General features: G+C 44.6%; 1 protein-coding gene across 1 annotated transcript in view; it reads left to right on the forward strand.

The window, feature by feature from the left end:
- Positions 1–3,426: 3,426 nt before the first annotated feature.
- ATP6AP1 (ATPase H+ transporting accessory protein 1) overlaps positions 3,427–22,148 on the forward strand; it is a 92,947-nt gene continuing 74,225 nt past the window's right edge. Inside the window, exons 1-2 of the mRNA XM_069209498.1 lie at positions 3,427–3,621; positions 18,848–18,974. Coding sequence (XP_069065599.1) covers positions 3,521–3,621; positions 18,848–18,974 — 228 coding nt within the window. The 5' untranslated portion in view covers positions 3,427–3,520. The remainder of the gene's footprint in view (positions 3,622–18,847; positions 18,975–22,148) is intronic.

Consider the following 22,148-nt stretch of genomic DNA (forward strand, 5'->3'; position numbering starts at 1 on the left):
CACCGGCCATCACGAGGGGGGCCCAAGTCAGGGAAATCCTCAAGGGAGGAGGGGGGCGCCACGCACCCCCTCTGGGTTGAAAACGGGCCCCTCCAGGGACTCGCGAACTCCTGAGGTCTCCCCGGGCCTCCACCGGCCCTCACACGGGGGAGACTTCCAAAAATACCACTGGCCCACGAGGGGGCCAACAAGGGAGCCGGCGGCACAGGCGAGCCTCCGGTGAGGCTACCGCCTGGCCCCCAAATCAAAGGAGAGCCCTCCAGGGCTTGGGCAGGCGAGGGAGAGGCGTCCTCCTCTCCCTCCTGCTCTGATGATGCTCTGGCCCAAGGCTGGGCCTGCCGGTGCCCGGGGGCGCTCCTCGGAGTGATCCCGACCCCGTGAGCACCGCTAGGAGCACGCTTGCTCCGGAGTCTCCAGCTTCGTTTTCCCAGTGCCCTGGGGGCACTAATAAGCGTGTAACACTCGCGCTTTGATCAACAGCTTCCCTGGGGCTGCGGCGGTGATCCTTGGGGTTCTAAATAAAGGCAGAGCGCTTTAGGGAAGCGCGACGGCCCTTTTATAAACCCGGGCTGCGGCAGTGACTTTTGGCAGAATTAAAGCGCTTTTCAAAGCGCTAGGGCACATCTGAAGCCCGGGCTGCGGCGGTGATCTTTTTCTCAGCAATGAAGAGAGTGCCTTTTTCCAAAGCGCTCTGGGCAAAGATGTAAAGATTGTTGCAGGGGTCAGGGGCCACAGCACCCTGTGCCTGCGAGCAAGCAGGACAAGAAGAAGCACAGGGCTGGTGGGCCCAGCTACAGGCCAGCACAAGGGGTGCAGATGGTGGCAGTTCCTCCTAGTGACAAGGCAGGTTACAGGTCAGCACAACAGCAGCAGTCCAAGGTGGTTTCCTGGCGAGTCCATTCATCAGTGTTCTGTGTCCAGTTTCAAGTTCCAAGAATGTTCAAATTGTGGGGAAAATTCCCCTGTACTTATAGTCAGTTCTTACAGTGTTTTACAATGGTAGGGAGAGGAGGTTCCAGCCAGTTACAACTGGTTCTGGGAGTGCCCCCTCTCTCCTTTCAGCACAGCCTCCAAACATCAGTGGGGGGTTAACGACCCTATTGTGTGAGGCCAGGGCACAGCCTTTAGAAATGTAGGTGTGCCCCACCTCTCCCTTCTCTCAGCCCAGGAAGACTATTCAGTATGCAGATGCACCTCTGTGACACCTCCACCCTCCCTGTGTACAGGCTGTCTGAAAAGTATGCACAAAGCCCCAACTGTCACTCTGCCCAGACATGGATTGGAGTCAAGCTGCAAAACACCAGAGTCATAAGCACAGATAAATGCGCACTTTCTAGAAGTGGCATTTCTGTGATAGTAATAAAAAATACACCCACACCAGTAAGAAGTATTTATTATCCCCATCACAACGATACCAAACACGCCTACGCTACCCCTCATAAATCAGACAATACCTTTTACAAATAAGGAAGGGCATTTCTAATGCAATCCTATGAGAAGGCAGCACTCACAGCAGTGAGACACCAAGTTAGGCTATTTGTCACTACCAGGACAGGCCATGCAATATGGCACATGTCCTGTCTTTCTACATACATGGCACCCTGCCCATAAGGCTAGCTAGGGCGTACCTTAGGGGTGACTTACATGTAGTAAAAGGGGAGTTCTGGGCCTGGCAAGAAAGTTTAGATGCCAGGTCCCTGTGGCAGAAAACTGCGCTAGCAGGCCTGAGACAGGTTTTGAAAGTCTACTTCGGTGGGTGGTGCAAGCAGCGCTGCAGGCCCACTAGTAGTATTTAATTGACAGGCCCTGGGTATAGAGATACCATTGTGCAAGGGACTTATAGGTAAATTAAATATGCCAATTGGGTATAAGCCAATCATACCAACTTTAGATGGGAGAGCACCTGCACTTTAGCACTGGTCATCAGTGATAAAGTGCTCAGAGTCCTAGAGCCAACAGCGAGAGGTCAGAAAAACCAGGAGGAAGGAGGCAAAAAGACTGGGGATGACCCTGCGTAAGGCAAAAGGTCCAACAGTGATTATATGTTACATGATGCTCACGGTAGCCCTGCCTTGTGCTAATGCTTATCTGACCCTTACACAGTTCCCCTCACCAAGATATGAATGACGTGTGGTTTTTAGGACCCTTGTGCTAAGGCAGGATACACCCTTTTGTTCCACCCTGTTTGCGCTAAGTGAAGATTTTGAAAGCGACAGTTGGTGCAGCTTTAAAGAAAAACTCTCATTCTAATGTGGCTTGGGCCTCTTGTGTGTTTCATCACAGCTAATTTAACAATGCAGCATGTGTATAAGTTTCCTAAATAATAAGTGTTTGTTTGTCCTAAATATGACCTGCCTTTTTTATTGAACCCACAGTCTGTCTTTTTTTTTTTTTTTGCATGTCCTGTATTAAGCCTTTCACTACTTACATTAGTTTACAACTATCCCTAGCCTAAAATGTTTGTATTGGGATTTGGGAACTTATGTTTGTATGTATGTGATGTGTTCCTATTCTTCCTACATCAAAATACTGTCCGCTCCTCCAGCAGAAAGGGCAGACTTCAGATGAGCTCACCATTTGGCAACTGGCTGTAAGGCAGACTATTCTGCGGAACACGCCCTTCATTGCTCATGAGGGACTTGGAATTGAAACAAAATGGGATGGTCTGTGCATAGCTGCCAAGTTTCCTAGGTTCATGCTTGATATCCATTCCAGGTATTTTCCTTTGAATTCTGGGACTTGTAGTCTTGTTTCCTATGAGGATACATACATCTACAAGTCCTGTAGTTAATGGAATAAACAAGACGACAAGCCCCAGAATTAAAAGAAAACCCTGAAATGGAGCAGTACATCACTTATGGACCTGGTAAAGTGCTCTGATACCTCTGTGTACTACCTATGTTGCATAAAATTGTATAAATACATATCATTCCGTTGATTATGACACATTTCTTGTGATGACATCAGTGGTCGAAAGGTCGTCATTCTTAATTATATTGTCAGTATGCTAAGTGGTTTGAATCTTGAAAATTCCTAAATCCTTTTTAGTCAAAGAATGCTTGTACGTGTGCTACACATATTACACACATGCACCAGCAACACCAACATCCTTGCTTGTATCCTCTTCCCCATCTATTAAATCACATCTGCTTAAGTGAGCCTCAGCCAACAAGCGTGAGGCTCACTCGAAATGAGTACGACTTGAAGATAGCACTGGCGTGGACTGTTTCCGCACGAGAGTACTTCACCTTAGGTTTACGTTGTGACGTCTTCCTTTTACGTCCCTATGTTGTCCGCCATTGGTTCGAACAAGGATTCAGGAGACGGGGTTTCATTGAGTTTTACCAATCAGCAGCAGCCGTCTCTTCCGGCTCCTCCTCCCTCCGGAAGACTTCGTCGCCAGGGGAATGCTGGATTGACACCTGGGCGTTAGCCAATGGCAGCAGCGTGTGTCACGTGACGCGCGGGCTCGCGCCTGGGTCAGGTGACGGGACGCAGAGCTTGTTCCTGTCAGCGCAAGATGGAGGGGCTGCGGCTGGTGCTGATGCTGCTGATGGCGGGCTGCGCGCGGCTCGGCAGGGCCTCGCAGCACGTCCCGCTGCTGCTCTGGTCCAGCGACGGGTGAGGGCCGGGGATGAGAGGGCTCTCGGGAGGGAGTGTGTGAGCTTGGAGGTGAGGGGGCTGGGAGCCCACATAGGGGGACGGGAGAGAGAGCCGGTGGAGAGGAAGATCCGGGGTCGGAGTGTGAGCTTGAGGGAAGGGCTGTCCCCCCAGGGAGACGGCAGAGAGAGCTGGGATGGAGGTGTGAGCTTGAGGGAAGGGCTGTCCACACAGGGAGACGGCAGAGAGAGCTGGGATGGAGGTGTGAGCTTGAAGGAACTGCTGTCCACATAGGGAGACGGCAGAGAGAGCTGGGATGGAGGTGTGAACTTGAGGGAAGGGCTGTCCCCCCAGGGAGACGGCAGAGAGAGCTGGGATGGAGGTGTGAGCTTGAAGGAACTGCTGTCCACATAGGGAGACGGCAGAGAGAGCTGGGATGGAGGTGTGAGCTTGAGGGAAGGGCTGTCCACATAGGGAGACGGCAGAGAGAGCTGGGATGGAGGTGCGAGCTTGAAGGAACTGCTGTCCACATAGGGAGAGGGCAGAGAGAGCTGGGATGGAGGTGTGAGCTTGAAGGAACTGCTGTCCTCATAGGGAGACGGCAGAGAGAGCTGGGATGGAGGTGTGAGCTTGAAGGAACTGCTGTCCACATAGGGAGACGGCAGAGAGAGCTGGGATGGAGGTGCGAGCTTGAAGGAACTGCTGTCCACATAGGGAGAGGGCAGAGAGAGCTGGGATGGAGGTGTGAGCTTGAGGGAAGGGCTGTCCACATAGGGAGACGGCAGAGAGAGCTGGGATGGAGGTGTGAGCTTGAGGGAAGGGCTGTCCCCCCAGGGAGACGGCAGAGAGAGTTGGGATGGAGGTGTGAGCTTGGAGGAACTGCTGTCCACACAGGGAGACGGCAGAGAGAGCTGGGATGGAGGTGTGAGCTTGGAGGAACTGCTGTCCACACAGGGAGACGGCAGAGAGAGCTGGGATGGAGGTGTGAGCTTGAAGGAACTGCTGTCCACACAGGGAGACGGCAGAGAGAGCTGGGATGGAGGTGTGAGCTTGAAGGAACTGCTGTCCACACAGGGAGACGGCAGAGAGAGCTGGGATGGAGGTGTGAGCTTGAAGGAACTGCTGTCCACATAGGGAGACGGCAGAGAGAGCTGGGATGGAGGTGTGAGCTTGAAGGAACTGCTGTCCACACAGGGAGACGGCAGAGAGAGCTGGGATGGAGGTGTGAGCTTGAGGGAAGGGCTGTCCACACAGAGAGACGGCAGAGAGAGCTGGGATGGAGGTGTGAGCTTGAGGGAAGGGCTGTCCACACAGGGAGACGGCAGAGAGAGCTGGGATGGAGGTGTGAGCTTGAGGGAAGGGCTGTCCACATAGGGAGACGGCAGAGAGAGCTGGGATGGAGGTGTGAGCTTGAAGGAACTGCTGTCCACACAGGGAGACGGCAGAGAGAGCTGGGATGGAGGTGTGAGCTTGAGGGAAGGGCTGTCCACATAGGGAGACGGCAGAGAGAGCTGGGATGGAGGTGTGAGCTTGAAGGAACTGCTGTCCACATAGGGAGACGGCAGAGAGAGTTGGGATGGAGGTGTGAGCTTGGAGGAACTGCTGTCCACACAGGGAGACGGCAGAGAGAGCTGGGATGGAGGTGTGAGCTTGAAGGAACTGCTGTCCACACAGGGAGACGGCAGAGAGAGCTGGGATGGAGGTGTGAGCTTGAGGGAAGGGCTGTCCACATAGGGAGACGGCAGAGAGAGCTGGGATGGAGGTGTGAGCTTGAGGGAAGGGCTGTCCACATAGGGAGACGGCAGAGAGAGCTGGGATGGAGGTGTGACCTTGAGGGAAGGGCTGTCCCCCCAGGGAGACGGCAGAGAGAGCTGGGATGGAGGTGTGAGCTTGAAGGAACTGCTGTCCACACAGGGAGACGGCAGAGAGAGCTGGGATGGAGGTGTGAGCTTGAGGGAAGGGCTGTCCACATAGGGAGACGGCAGAGAGAGCTGGGATGGAGGTGTGAGCTTGAGGGAAGGGCTGTCCACATAGGGAGACGGCAGAGAGAGCTGGGATGGAGGTGTGAGCTTGAAGGAACTGCTGTCCACACAGGCAGACGGCAGAGAGAGCTGGGATGGAGGTGTGAGCTTGAGGGAAGGGCTGTCCACATAGGGAGACGGCAGAGAGAGCTGGGATGGAGGTGTGAGCTTGAGGGAAGGGCTGTCCACATAGGGAGACGGCAGAGAGAGCTGGGATGGAGGTGTGAGCTTGGAGGAACTGCTGTCCACACAGGGAGACGGCAGAGAGAGCTGGGATGGAGGTGTGAGCTTGAAGGAACTGCTGTCCACACAGGGAGACGGCAGAGAGAGCTGGGGTGGAGGTGTGAGCTTGGAGGAAGGGGTGTACACATCGGAGACTACAGAGACAGCTGGGGCGGGGATGTGAGAGCTGGGGTGGGAGTCTGGGCTTGATGGAAGGGCTGTCCACTTAGGAGGACGGCATAGAGAGCTGGGGGAACACGAGAGAGCTGGGGTGGGGATCTGAGCTTGAAGGAAGGGGTGTCCATATAGGGAGATGGCAGAGAGAGCTGGGGAGGGAGTGTGATCTTGAAGGAGGGGTGTCTGTACCGGGATATGGCAGACCTGCTGTCCATAACCATAGAGGGAGATCAGGGGGGAGGCGAGGGAGCTGGGGTGGGAGAGGGCGCTTGATGGAGGGGCGTCGATATGGGGAGATGGCAGGATTGGAGACCAGAGAGAGCTGGGGAAGGTGAGAGCTGGGGTGAAAGTTTGAGCTTGAAGGAAGGGACGCTGGCATAGGCAGCGAGGGGTGAAAGAGTGCGCTTGAGGCAAGGCGAAGTGGCAGTTGGGAGAGGTGGGAGATAACTTCGACAGGGTGTTTGCTGGGGAGGTTGTATAGTGCGTTTGAATGAGGGGTGTCAGTATGGGGATAAGGCAGACCTGGAGTCCATAACCTTAGAGAGAGCTCAGGGGTTGGGGGGCGTTTGGGAGTGTGAGCTTGAAGGAAGCGGTGTCGACATAGGAAGACGGCAGCGAGACCTGGGATGGGAGTGTGAGCCTGAAGGAAGGGGGTGTCGACATAGGTAGCCAGAGTGAGCTTGAGGGAGAGGGCAGCGTCAGTTGCGAGGGGTGCGGGATAGCTTTGAGAAGGTGAGAGCTGGGGAGGTTGGATAGTGACCTTGAAGGAGGGGTGTCTGTATGGGGATATGGCAGACCTAGCGAACATAACCATAGAGAGAGACCGGAGGTGGGGTGTTGGGGTGTGGGCTGGGTGAGTATAATGGTTCTGGCAGAGATATAATTCTAGGAGATAAGAGCTTAGATATTTTATTGAGTTGACAGTGCTTGGGTTGTGTGTTAGCTTAGGGAAATATAGCTGTTTGTGGTAACATAGTGGCAGCGAGATGGGATGAGAATTGGATATTAGTGTTTTTCTTACTTAGCACAAGTAGCGCCAACCACTCCAAAGGAATCTTCAGCTATTACATAGTCACAAAAGAAACAATTTACATAATACTAAACATAATACCACAGGGCTGAGGGACATTGTAATTGACCACCTGGTGTTTAAGAAAAGGGTGCTAAGGGTATCTGACATCTGCAGGCATGGCAGGGTGGTGGCTGCGGGCATGGTGCAGGGGCAGCTGCAGGCATGGTCGGTGTGATCAAGACGGTGAAAGCAGGTGCCCAACTGTGACATGAGGTAGTGAGGAGATGCAATCTTGTGTTTTGTAGTGATTAGCAATTTGCAGGACTGGAAATTTGGGGGAATCCCTGCAGAGTCCCCATCTGTCAGCCAGTATCAATCTGGATTTGTGATCCAGGCTGGCCTTAGTGAAATCTTCTGACTTGATCCTGGTGCAGTTGTTGATGACAGAGAATATTTATGTGTCCTTGTTTTATGTGCTTTTGTGGTCATAGCCCACCAGAAAGCGCAGCTGTCTGATTCGCTAAAAACATCTTGGAGACTTTCAGAAAGCTAACTTACGACTGTGTTCTGCCTGATGCTTGCCATTGGCCTTGTGGTTTGTAACTCACTTTTATCGCGTTCCCTTTGCTTCCTTTAGTTGTTTTCGATTCTCCAGCTTGAGTTCATTCCTTCACAGGCCTAAACAGTGTTTTCTGTATCCTTCTACAAACTCACATTCTGTTAACAGGCCTTTAAATCTTGTTCTTATCTTTTCACATTTGCTGTGCGTTCAAAGACTGAGGTAAAGTGTCAGGTGCTCTCTTGCAAAGGCGTTTGTTTCCTTTTTTTTTCTGTGCCTGCAAAGTGAGAGGATTTAAATGAGTATCTTACTAGATGTTGGGGGTAGGAAACAGTTCTTATTTTTTTTAAAGCACAGGAAATTTAAATCAGCTGTATAAATATTACAGAATATATCAGAATTACGAATGCACAAATGAAGCACATTTTTTGTTATTTCTAAAGTGGGTTGGAAACATACTTTAATATGATCAAAACAAATCATTTAACTGTGATGCAATTTCAGCACTGCACTCAACTCTACTCTGCAGTCTACACCACTGCACGCTATACAATTTGACTACTCTGCCCCACTCCCCTCTGTGCCACTGCACTCAGCGCCACTATACTTTGCAACACTCTATGCCACTGCACTCAGTGCCACTATACTGCGCAGCACTCTAAGCCGTTGCTTCCAATGTCAATTACTCTGCACCAGTCCACTCTACACCAACCTACTCTGCCACTCCACACAATGCCACTCCAGTACACAACACTCTCTGCCACTCTAATCTATACTAGTGGTTCCTGTAAACCCCACTTTATCTTTGGGGAACCCAAGGACCCCAACTAAATCATTATTGGAATCTGGGACTAAGACAAATGCCTTACTTAACAGACCAGCAGCTATGCATTTGTTTGCGTTTTATTCTGGTTGGAGGCTACCTGAATCTTGAACACCTTAATGTCAGTGCCGTCAAGGAAGCAAACACCCACCTTATAACTCCAGAAGTGCTTGAGTTAAAGTATTTTTTGGCAGGTTTTTGAGTTTTTCAAGCTGCGCACAGAACAGACATGCATGCACTACAACAACGCTCTTGAGGCTGAGTGCCCCCCCTTGTGAGGATCTTAAATGATTTCTGGGAAGGGGGGTGGCAGGCTTGGGCCACAAGACACATTTATTATGCCCTTGGGTCACCTAGGCTATCTCCTTGTTCTAAATTATGCTGAATATTTAGTGAAATAAAACATCAGTAGCATCTTTAGTCACTTGTATCCTGGCTGGGATCAGATGTCAAAGTGGCAGTAAGTGTTAAAATCCTTCTTTACGTCTAGTAAAATACTACACAATGGACAGATTTATTTTGAAAACCCGACAACAGAAACCTCATGCCACCAAAATATTGAGAAGGTAAGTACATGTATACACATTTTGGTGTATTATTCTTAACCCCACATCAATGAACCTTGACATTGTATATCATTAAAGTACACAGATGTGTAGTTAAGTTAAAATAAACCAGTCCACCCTATATATACTTACCTTGTCGATATTTTGTTCCCCAATATTTTGCCCATTATTTTCAGGAGTTCCGAAGAATACTCCTACCGGTTTAGGTAGACCTTGCTGCCAGTAGAATGTTTGAAGTCATATATTTCATTGCCTTTTTTACAAGGGGATTACTGAACATTACTGCAGTGTTGAAGTCAAGTATGCTGAGAGCTGCCAATTCTATAGCGTAATTGTGAGAAATATGTGGACAAAGAACAGGTGTTCTGTTCAGTCAGAAACTGAATTAGCAATTAAGATGCCTTTAAATCTTATTCTTGTCACATTTGCTGTGTTCCGAGACGGAGGTCAAAAGTCAGTTTGTCTTCTTGCAATGCACAAATGCTTTTCCTTGTGACTGCAGAGTTCCAAGATTTTGTAAGGTGAACTGTCTCACCTATGTGAAATGAAAGCCTGTTGGTATCGGGTTTTTCCTAACACACAGCATTTATATAACTAAGTCAACTTTCCAAACATTTCAAAATATATTTCAGTAGCTGTGAAAGACCATTTTTAGTACTTCTGTGTGATTGGGAAAAAAAAAAGTCAGAACACTTGGTGATGTGCAAACGATAAATGTTTTCTGAAACCCAATTTTCACAGAATATTGTTAATACACTACATAGCGCATTTGCAGCTTTACTGAAAAAAACGATCACATCATGCTTTAGTAATATATTTATTAAAAGTGAGTGTTTAAACATAAACTGAGAAACACTCCTACCCTGATGTTAAATCTATTAGTAAACTAAGAGGCAAGTCATGCATGGATCATGTGTACCCCATATGCGGGCTAGGTTTATTATACATGGAACAAACGTTTAGTGTATTTAATCAAACAAAAGAGGATTTATTTACAGCAGAAATGCTGAACTCGCATATTTGAATGTGCACTCATATGCGAGAGTGAAGAAAAAGGTGGCTGTAAGATACAATATTTGCCTAGGATCACACAATTTGAGACATGTTTCCGGGTCAAGTGCATTACAGTTAGGTCGAATAGATCATTCAAGCTATTAGACCTGCAGGTCTAAACATTTTAATGATTTTTCGTGGCCTGCCATTTGTAGCCTACAATGCTTTACAGAAGGCTTATTAACCCTCTGTGCATTTTATAAGAAGCATTAAATCTGACTAGACTAAACATTGATATTATTTTTCCACCAATTGCATTAAACTGCAGAGTTCTCCTGCTGTTATTATATAATGGAAATGTATGGATAACCACAGTCTCTGCAGCGGATGTCTTAAATAATAAGCTATTTTGGTTCTAGGTCTCAGATAGACAGCGTTTCGGCTGTCTCTTCAAGACATGCTGTTTATACTTTGTGGGCTTTCAGCCCGCCCATTGCTTTTCATTTACTAGCAGCCTTGCCCTCCTTTATTGCTCGCATGTGCCACGGCAAGCTCCGGAGCAGTGTCAAGGCACTGCAGTAGCATGCCAGTCAAATGTGCAGGCTTCCTGACAATACGTACTTTCCTCTTTCATTTTACCCAAACTGACCTGTCTCCAGCATAGCACACCTTAATCTAATGTGCAAATGCCAGTCATTTAACCCCTTCCATGTGCCTCACAATTGGTGAGTAGATTCCACAAGTGTAAAGAAGGTCTAGCTTTTCTCTTCCACTGGCTCTTTTCTTCTACCTTTTTTTTTTTTTTTTTTTTTTTTTTTTTTTGTAATTTGTAATTTTTTTTATTATAGCACTGCATAGTGCAAGGGGGGCTTTAGTTCTGAAAAAGGCGAGGTAAAGCCACAGCTCTACTTTTATGTATGCCGAAACCTTAGACACACCAACTTCCTTAGCAATTACATTTCTTTCCAGAAATAACCATCTTAACGCAGCAACTTTTGGGCTTCTTTATTTGGCATTTCCTTTTGATGCAGTTGGACATGTGAAGTTGCATTCAGGGGTGAGATTGTGGTGTGCAAGGACATCTGGCAGTGAGTGTAGAATGAAGTTCGCTCGCTGAGGGTTAGACAAGTGTACAATGTATCAACCAATTAAAGACTCCACTGCAGAGGTGTGCATGTTGTGTGCAGCTACATGGGATTTGCTGCAACATATTATCATTATTTTAGTAGCTGCAGGCATCACGGTAACCTGTCAGTAAATCTGTCCATTGCTGACCTCAGCCTAAAACTTCCAAGGCTTCTCACTGTGGTAGCAATTGGTGTTTGCTCTGATGTAGGTTATTTATGATCTTGTGACAGAATACTCTTACAGCCAAACAACGTTTTCTAAAACATGCGTAAATTTGCATTTGTGTCGATAAAGCCTCTGTCTTTTAGCCATTGGCCTTATTTGACCTACAACACTTTCTTCGTATTTTTGTTTATTTTCTAATCTTTGGAGTTTCATACGTCTGCCTGTTCCTTTTTACAAAGACCGCAGCTCTGTGGGGGACCATTCACTCCGACATATATGTTTGTAGCCAATTGCTGGCTAATCAGCAAACTGCAGGATGTGTGTCCCCCAAGTCACTATATTCTTTCACTCATTAGACACTGTATTTGTAAACCTATTCATAACTAGAGAATGTCTAGCCAAATTTGACTTTGCTAACTATATTTATTTAGAAAGTATACATACTTGCTGTTTTCAGTGTTGCATGCCCTGCTATGGCCAGCATTTGTGAGCGAGGAGATGTGTGCATTGCAATTTTATAAACTGAATAATATCTTATCACTTCCAACATGAAGATAAGAAAACTTTTTTTAATGTATTTGTTGCTGCTGGTGTTGAGCCTAATTCTAGGCACTCCTGATGGAAGGGGAACAGTAACTGGGGCAATGTAGAATCAAAGGATGTCTCGCAGCACACTGTTGGTCAACAGTGAACACTGTGTCTCTTTTTTCCAAGATAGCAAATCTTCCACAAATTCACACCTCCTTTTTACGAACTACATAAAAAAACAGGTTGGACAATGTCTACTAGAATCCAGTTTTACGTATTGAAGAACAAGCAAAATATCATGTCATGGTAATCTTAAAAACTATTAATGAATCCGAGAACTCAGCTATGTACTCCCGCTACCAGAGTCTTCTCCTGAAAAACATGCTTGTTATAAACTCACATTTTTCACTTTTTTTTACCGATGTAGTTCAGTATCATCGAAAAAGGGCCGTCAAAGCCTCTAGTTATAATTGTCCAATTGATATATTTTCACATGATCTGTATTTTGCATTGAGATTGATTCAACTTCTTATTTTTTTTTTGTATTTTTTTTTAAATATTTTTTTTTTAAATTTTTTAATTGCAACGTGGAGCTCACATTTTAATCAATTAAATAAACTACAGATACTTTCCATTGACATTACCAAAGGCAGTAGCTCTCGGATTACTGAGACCTATTCGGCTTTGCTAGTGCTTGATTTCAAGTAGTGATACGATGAAACTTTGTGATCAGCAAGGTAGCATAGTGCGGTTGGTCGCAGCTGCATTTATTTAATATTGACATTTTATATAGCCAAAATCACATGGTTAACAACGTTTTTTTTTTCTTTTCTTAACCTGAGGAATGGGTGGGATGGGAATGTGTGGTATGTGTTGCCTTTGATGAAGGGCGTAATTTGACTATTTTGCTGGTAAGAGAGTAAGATACCTTAGTAGAATGTATTACTGGCCACGTCCGGTATTGACGTGAGTAAAGTTGGGTATTAAGTAGTTTTTTTTAATAGCTTTTGCATATAAAACGCTGAAAGGTCAATAGTTGTGCAGCCAACGTGAAACAGCCAGGTCTTTAATTACTGGCAAAATCCTAATAGGCAGCTCTCATGCTGCAGGCATGGTGGTAGACAGTTTGAGGTCGAACTGTCTGTACGCACAAGCCTTGACTGTGTTGTTTACAAAGGTAGACAGGAGGAGCTGACCAGCCCTGTTGAATATGCAGATCTGTATGTGTGGGTTGCAGTGAGTATACTGGAACTTGTTTCTAATGATTTGGGTCCTGAGCCAAACTCCACTCACTGTACAAAAGAAGGATCTAAAGACAATCCTGTATATTCACCTTTTAGTCAATAGAGAAAGAGCAAATCAGACGAGATGTGGTCTGATTTACACAACTTATGACATAATCTGCAATGTTCAGAGTAGTTTCGAGATGAATAATATCTTTTATTTGGGAGACCCAGACATATGAAACTTCTCCAGAGCACATTCTGTTGAAGACACAAAGACATTGGGGAGAAAACATTATTGTAGTAGATTGAAATATGTTATCCCCTTAGGACAGGTGTTTGATTCTGTTCATTAGCTGGGCTAATGAGAGAAGCATACAATTTTGGTGTAGTGTAGTTTGCATAGGGTTATGCTACGGCCTTTCTTACTTATCGCCTACCAGACAACATAGACTGTCTGGTTGCAAATTACCTATTATGAACGTAAAGTAGGCTTACAGCTTGGCATTACTTACCCATTGGCTAGCTTTTTTTGTCACTCCTTTTTTTGCCTCTTATTCACCAACTTGCCTTCCTCTTCTTGTGTTTGTACATACAGGGAGTGCAGAATTATTAGGCAAGTTGTATTTTTGAGGATTAATTTTATTATTGAACAACAACCATGTTCTCAATGAACCCAAAAAACTCATTAATATCAAAGCTGAATATTTTTGGAAGTAGTTTTTAGTTTGTTTTTAGTTTTAGCTATGTTAGGGGGATATCTGTGTGTGCAGGTGACTATTACTGTGCATAATTATTAGGCAACTTAACAAAAAAAATATATATACCCATTTCAATTATTTATTATTACCAGTGAAACCAATATAACATCTCAACATTCACAAATATACATTTCTGACATTCAAAAACAAAACAAAAACAAATCAGTGACCAATATAGCCACCTTTCTTTGCAAGGACACTCAAAAGCCTGCCATCCATGGATTCTGTCAGTGTTTTGATCTGTTCACCATCAACATTGCGTGCAGCAGCAACCACAGCCTCCCAGACACTGTTCAGAGAGGTGTACTGTTTTCCCTCCTTGTAAATCTCACATTTGATGATGGACCACAGGTTCTCAATGGGGTTCAGATCAGGTGAACAATGAGGCCATGTCATTAGATTTCCTTCTTTTATACCCTTTCTTGCCAGCCACGCTGTGGAGTACTTGGACGCGTGTGATGGAGCATTGTCCTGCATGAAAATCATGTTTTTCTTGAAGGATGCAGACTTCTTCCTGTACCACTGCTTGAAGAAGGTGTCTTCCAGGAACTGGCAGTAGGACTGGGAGTTGAGCTTGACTCCATCCTCAACCCGAAAAGGCCCCACAAGCTCATCTTTGATGATACCAGCCCAAACCAGTACTCCACCTCCACCTTGCTGGCGTCTGAGTCGGACTGGAGCTCTCTGCCCTTTACCAATCCAGCCACGGGCCCATCCATCTGGCCCATCAAGACTCACTCTCATTTCATCAGTCCATAAAACCTTAGAAAAATCAGTCTTGAGATATTTCTTGGCCCAGTCTTGACGTTTCAGCTTGTGTGTCTTGTTCAGTGGTGGTCGTCTTTCAGCCTTTCTTACCTTGGCCATGTCTCTGAGTATTGCACACCTTGTGCTTTTGGGCACTCCAGTGATGTTGCAGCTCTGAAATATGGCCAAACTGGTGGCAAGTGGCATCGTGGCAGCTGCACGCTTGACTTTTCTCAGTTCATGGGCAGTTATTTTGCGCCTTGGTTTTTCCACACGCTTCTTGCGACCCTGTTGACTATTTTGAATGAAACGCTTGATTGTTCGATGATCACGCTTCAGAAGCTTTGCAATTTTAAGAGTGCTGCATCCCTCTGCAAGATATCTCACTATTTTTGACTTTTCGGAGCCTGTCAAGTCCTTCTTTTGACCCATTTTGCCAAAGGAAAGGAAGTTGCCTAATAATTATGCACACCTGATATAGGGTGTTGATGTCATTAGACCACACCCCTTCTCATTACAGAGATGCACATCACCTAATATGCTTAATTGGTAGTAGGCTTTCGAGCCTATACAGCCTGGACTAAGACAACATGCATAAAGAGGATGATGTGGTCAAAATACTCATTTGCCTAATAATTCTGCACTCCCTGTACCAAAGAGAATAGCCTATTTATGATGTTTTTGATTGGCTGACTGGGATCCTTCCACTGCTCGCATTTAGGAAAGTACTGTTTTTCTTTTTCACTCAGCACTCCATGAGAGTGCATGTGTTTTTCTATTTCTCTCAGTCAGATGCTGCTTCACCCCTCCTAATTTTTCTAAAACATTTTCTTCTGCGATACAGGAGGCATTTCAATGTGCTCTGCAATTCTACTTGCCAATCATACATTTTGAGGAGCATTTCCCTATTTATGTTTTATGAGACTCCTCTCCCATTCAGAGTCAGTAGTCTGGCTGGTTTTAAACTCTGCCAGAGGGGTGCAAGGGTTCATGAGGGGAAGGTGATGGTCATCTGTGAATGGATGCCCCGTGGTGGAATAAACGGCAGCTGTGTGCCACAGCCCTTAGCCTCCATCTCCTCACTCGTCAAGTTAAGAACCGGAGGCGGATGGAAAATGCCCACGCCTAATTCCAACTGCCATGTGTGCACACTATAAAATAAATACCCATAGGAAATACTGTTGCTCGTGCTTCTCCGTAACAAAGAAAAATTGGATTTGTTTTACTTTGTAATTCATACAGATTGTTTAATTAGGTCAGTCTATATAATGCATACCCTGCATTATCCTTTATCCACTTGCTAGAAGATTTTCTTCAAAATTGATTTGCTTTCCACTGATTCCTTTTGTGATTGGAACAGTTTTATTTTCAGTTCTTCACACTTAAAACTGCGCACTTTTAGCTTAAGAAAAGTTGAAAACGCCTGACAACAGATGTACGTGTGGATCCTCTCTGGAAGGAGCTGTTGCAAAAAATATCTTTTCCTTAACCGATTGCATTCATTTGTTATTTATTTACAAACCTGTGGTAGTATGTTCTAAAGTACCTAATTTGTTACCTTTTACACATTTAAAAAAATGTCCTTGCCATGCCCTCCTTTAGCATCCCACCTCTACTCCTTAGAAAAGATTCTTTTGTGTCCTGCTTCTGGGCACAGCTGAACATGTGCACCTTGATTGACAGAGATACTGCAAATTAGGCATAAATACAGTCGGCTTCATTGTGTGAGGAATGAGTCATCGAACCCTGAAGCCAGTGTTTATACCCATGTGATGCTACTATTTTCTCATCCTGGATGTGAGGAAGTTGAATCTAAGTTTCTTGCATGATGACTGGAAAGTAAGTGCTTAAGGTCCTATGGTTGCCGTGCCATATGTTCCTGTTGATGGCTTTTCACCAAGTGTCACAAGCTGTAAATGTGGAAGTGAGATTTAAATGCCATTTTTTCCCTTCTGCAAATGGAAAAAAAAGCGGAACTGGTGTTGCAGTCAGACCGTGGCTTGCATTGTCATTGCATGCATCAGTGTGCTTTGTTTGCACTGGTGGCACGGATCGTTTGAGTTTGACAAACCTTATGTCCCAATAGCATGTTTTGCGGTTGAATTGCAAAGACCTGTTGATGGTGTTAGTCAGTGGTTGCATTCTGTGGTGTAGATACTGTCTGTTAGGGAACAGTAATGACAGCTGGTGGTCCTTGGGTCCTGAGCCGTTCCTCAGTCTGGTAAAACTGCCAGTGTTCTCATGGTGACGCTGCTGTAGTGCCTCACATATTACCGATTCCAAGGCATTTTTACAACTAGCAGAACTCTAAGTGGTAGGAGCTGATTGACATCATCCATTTCAATACTCTGTTAAAAGGAGGTATTTTTCCCCGTACATTTGCTGTGGTAGACTTAAGAATAGTAAATATTCTTCTCCAGGATTCAGTGGGGGAATCCTCTCCACCCTACTTTTCAATAGTGGTAGCATGTCCACACTAAAATTTTTTTATAGTAGAATTGTGAATAGTAAACCAGATTCATTAGAGGAAGCATGTCCGCCCTCCATCATCTGTGGTAGAGTTGTGAATAGTAAGTAGTAAACCAGATTCAATAAAGGAAGCATGGCCACCCCTGTATTTTCTGTGGTAGAGTTGTGAATAGTAAACCAGATTCAATAAAGGAATCCTGTCCACCCTACACTTTGTGGTACAGTTGTGAATCGTAAACCTTATTCAGTAGAGGAAGCATGTCTGCCCTACATTTTCTGTGGTAGAGTTGTGCGTAGTAAACCAGATTCAATAGAGGGATTATGTCCACCCCTACATCTGTGGTAGAGCTGTGAATAGTTAGCAAGATTCAATAAAGGAAGAATGTCCAGCCCTACATTTTCAGTGGTAGAGTTGTGAATAGTAAACCATATTGAGTAGAGGAAGCATGTCCAGCCTAGAATTTCTGTGGTAGAGCTGAGTGAACAATCTAAGAACAAGATTCAGTGAGGGTTGCAGATAAGGAGCCAGGTGCAGATTGCAGGAGGGTGGGCGCTAGAGTGCCTTGATGTCAACATAATAGTGAACATCTTTTCCCAACCCTGTGTCAATAAGTCCTCTCGGCAACCGCACAAAAGTGGCTACACTAGATTTCAGAGGATTTGTTTACATAGCTTTGCTTAACTGCAGAAGATGTCAATTACTACTGCACTTTGTGCATGGTATGCAATGCATGTGCCTTAGTTACATCCATTGTACTCTATTGTTAAATACTATTTTATCTAACTTATAATATTTTTTTATGATTGCCAATTAGAGTATGTGTTTCATGCAGGAAGTGAGGTTAGATTTTCTTTTTTTTCTTTTTTTTTTTGCCATCCACGATCTAACCCCTCCGCCCTCCCTAGATTAATTAAGCTATTGGCTATGACTGGAAACTCGTAATGCCAAAACACTTAGCTGGTGACTACAAGGTGGCCCTGGAGGACAGAGGTATCACTAACAATCTTCAAGTGTAAAATATGAAAGCGAAGCAACAGCAGTTGCATCTAACCTATGCAGTGCATATTCACATGAATGATCTGCCAAATATTGCTTGTTCTGGCTGCGCTCCTCAGCGTAATGGAATAAGCCTTTATTTGGCACACCTGCCAGCCTTCTATACACTCCTGTTCTTGTAGTGCTTGGTATTCTCAGTCGAAACCTGTTAAATTGGAGTGGGAAGGGGGTCAGTGGTAGATGGAGGGCAGAAGAGCAGGCTGCTACGGTCATTATTAAATCTTCACCTAGCTATCAGTGATCCTTAAAGGCAATTACCAATAAGTACTGAAAAACGCCTTTGTGCCATTTTCTGTTTCTCAGCAATTATCAGGGAAGAGTATTCATACCTTTTCAGAGTGAAGATGCCTGTATGCTGTCCTTCTGATCATTTAGGTTCAGTACCATCCACGAAACAAGGTGCAGGACTCGAGGGCCCAAACATCTCCATTCTGTTCTAGTATTGCAGGGCCTGACGCAACACTACCCAGCACAGTGTCCTTCATCTGGCACAGCTGCTAAGCTGCCCAAGCTTTATGGTGCTTCCAGGGTTTAAATATTTTCATTCCAGTATGGGCTGGTGAGGAGAGTGAAATAGTGCCATATGTTCATTGTCAAATCCAAATATTTTTTGCTTACTTTATCTTTGTTGTGTGCCTTGAGAAATTGTTGCTTATCGTTATTTTGCTCCTGACTTCCTACTCAAAATGTAGGGTTGCTTCTACTGTAAAGGGGTGACAGTAGGGTGTGGTGTACTGCAGCAATCTCCTGAGCTCTGCTTTAGTTTCCTCATGCACCATCTCGTTCTTCTTTGCAGGTCCCTGTCGAACTCCATCGGTGACCCGCACGAAGGGCACGTGACAACGGACTCGCAGTTGAATTCTCTCCTGGACCCAGCCCTGACGAGTGGTCCCAAGAACGTCTTGCTCTTTCTTCAGGAGAAGGTATTGACTGGAAGGTCCTTTTGGTGTCTACCTTCCATGGTAGTGAAATCATTCGTTGTATTTTGTTATGCCCTCTTATTTGTTGTGTGTGGCATAGAGGATCCTCTCATTGCATTGCCCGAATCCTCTGCTCCCCTCGCTGGATTGTATTGGTCATTGTGTTGCGTGGTTGGTTTGTGTGCTTAGGGTGATCAGGGGGCACAGCAGGACTTTCATACTTTGTGTGTTGATTAGGGGGTGCTTTGTGATGATGGGGTATGTGTGCTCCATGGTCTGAGTGGGTATTAAAGGTCTGAGATGGTTTTATTATGATAGTAGAGCATTGGATTAAAACGTATTTTACCAGGGAAGGGAGTAAAACCAACGGGACCAGGGAGGGAATGGAAGCAGAGCAAGGAAGAGAGTAGTTAAACGCCCAGCAGTAGTAATGAAAATAAAGAGCTTTTCTTTTGTGTGCTTCAAAGTTCCAGAACGGGCCCTTTGGCCATTTCAGCAGGCTTCAGGGTACCAGCTTCATAGAGCTACTGCATCAATAACCTAGTTTTAATTATGTATGCACCATGAACAGACAGCACTGGGAATCCTTGGGATGAGTTGTAGAGCTCGAAAGAATAACACAGCTGTCGGCATTGAATAAAAAGGTAGCTTGTAAAACATACCTGATTAATAGCATTGGCAAAGCCTTCAGGCCTGGCTTTCATTTTGCATCCCCACTGAAACATTTTAAAAAGTCTTCTACAGTGAAAGAACCAACTAAGCAAAAAAGGATTGTTTTCTGTCTTCAAAACATTTATAATATAAAGAATTTAATGTGATAATTAATTTTACTGTTACGATTTGAAATAGTTGCTTCTGCCTTGCCTTCAGACTCCAATTGAGACATCAAGCTACACCAAATAGTCAGTAGCAGAAGGTCAGAAGGAAATATTGTAGGAATATCCAAATCCCACACTGTGTGTGTATGTGTGTATATATATATATATATATATATATATATATATATGTGTGTATATATATATATATATATGTATATGTATATATATGAGTTGGTACCAGTAACAGTAGGCCTTGCACACAGCTGTGCTATAAAGCCAGACCTAAAAAGACACTACTGTACAAGAACAGACAAATAAAATAGAAAAACCTATAGACTGAAAATTCAGGTTTTCATAATTTCCTAACCTTACCAATCCTGCGACTCTGCGCAGTGGTGACAAGACGCACACGGTGAGCTTAACATAAAGAGTGCACACGTTTGGACCATTTAATCAGGCAGCAAAGAAATCTGGGAACTTTGATAAATGGCCCTTTGTGTAATACTCGTTAATGTTTACAGGAAGTCAGTGAAGAGGGTGAAGAATAGGATTGGCCAATCACATTATTAACGTTTTTATCCTCATACTGACGCTTCTGCTCTAGAATCCATTTATACATTCTGCAGCACCTGAGGGTTGGCTGATTCCATAACTCACCTGCTCTGTCCCTTAAACTGTGGTGGCAGCTGAAAATCCTGTTGGTCTCTTCTTGGTCTGATAGTCCCAAACTCTCTCTTATTGAGAAGTATCACTTGTTTTTTTCCTTTGTATAGTTATTTACCAGCATAAAGATTGGCATTGCTTGATCTTTCATATTCCTCTGCTGGACAGATCAGGCCTTTTCCCTGGCAAGATCATGATTTTCCACCTTCTACTGCCTTTTGGTGCTAAAAGGTCTCATCTAAGCAGGATGCAGAGATTTGGCTTTTAGCTCCCATTTGGCAGAGCGAGACTGGTGCAAACAAAGTAGCTTACAAGCGAGTTCACCTTCTCCCGAACTGAGCATTTCCAATTGCAAAGACCCTTCACACGAGGGCACACACTGCTGCCTAGTCAGGGTTTGTATAGGTATATGCAAGGGGACCCAGTGGACCAGCGACTGTTCCCTTGCCCTAAAGTAAACCGGTCCCCCTTTTTAATAATCTCTCAGAAACATTCCCCCTCAATTAGCTTAAAGCTTGCAATATTGTATTGTAATTATATAGCGCTGATTACCCCTGACGAGGCGTCAAAGTGCTTTTTGGCTACTCCGGAATCCAAGAGGAATTAGTGGTGGATTACCAAGGGAAATATTAGTGCAGTATTAGTATTATGAGTTAATTTGAGCAGAGGATATGTGAGTTTAGTTGGATTGACTAGAGTAATGGAGGGGTGGAGGAGGGAAGCATCCAGAAGTGTTAATTGGGAGTTTATAGAAATAGGATGAGGCTTGGGATGAGTAAAGGAGAGATGGGGGAGGGAAGAATCTGGGGAAATGGTTAGGGAGATCATAGTAGCAGGAGGGTTATTTTGGATGAGTCAAAGGTGAGATAAATGAGGGAGAATTTAGTAGGGTTGTTTGGGAGGTCATGGTAGTAAACTGAGGTTTGGGGTGAGCTAGATGTGGTAGAGAAGGGAAGAGCTTAGGCAGGGTTATTTTGGAGATGAAAGTAGTAGAATGGGTTTGGGATGAGTCAGAGTGGGGAAGGAGGATAGACTGATAGAGACACAGAGTGATGAGGAAACCGAGTAAAGCTTACAAAGGTGTGTGTGTGTGTGTGTGTGTGTGTATATATATATATATTATTTAATGATTTATAATTTGAATTTTATTTATAGATTTTATTTTATTTATCTATAAGTTTTCTGTAGTACAGTAGGACCAGAATAATAAATACATATGTAAAAACACAGAAAGGGAATATATGTGCAAGGAATATATTAAAATGAGAAGAAGTTGTATAAACACAGACTTTCAAGACTTGTAATATTTGAAGTTAATTAACAAGTGTACTTTTAAAACATTCATTTATCTTTCCTCAATTTTTGAATAGCGAAATGCTCATGATAATAAAACGTTTGATCGTTGTGATATAAAAACGAAAGCAGGGATTCATAAGTATCTATTATAACAACCAACGTAGGAGCTGTACAATGACCTATGAACCTGTTAAGCATCGAATAATATAGTAAATATACATTTGTTAAACAGACTTAAAGAGTATGTGTATAATTTATTATGAAATAGTAGCAATACATACTTCTTAAAGAGCTATACATATCTATAATAATATACACATAGTCAGATTATAAAAAATTATCAACACAGGCATATGCAGTCCATTGCTGTTTGAATGTGTTGGTTATGAAGGAAAGAGCC

The sequence above is a fragment of the Pleurodeles waltl genome, chromosome 10 (assembly GCF_031143425.1).
Source record: "Pleurodeles waltl isolate 20211129_DDA chromosome 10, aPleWal1.hap1.20221129, whole genome shotgun sequence".
NCBI classification, from domain to species: domain Eukaryota; kingdom Metazoa; phylum Chordata; class Amphibia; order Caudata; family Salamandridae; genus Pleurodeles; species Pleurodeles waltl.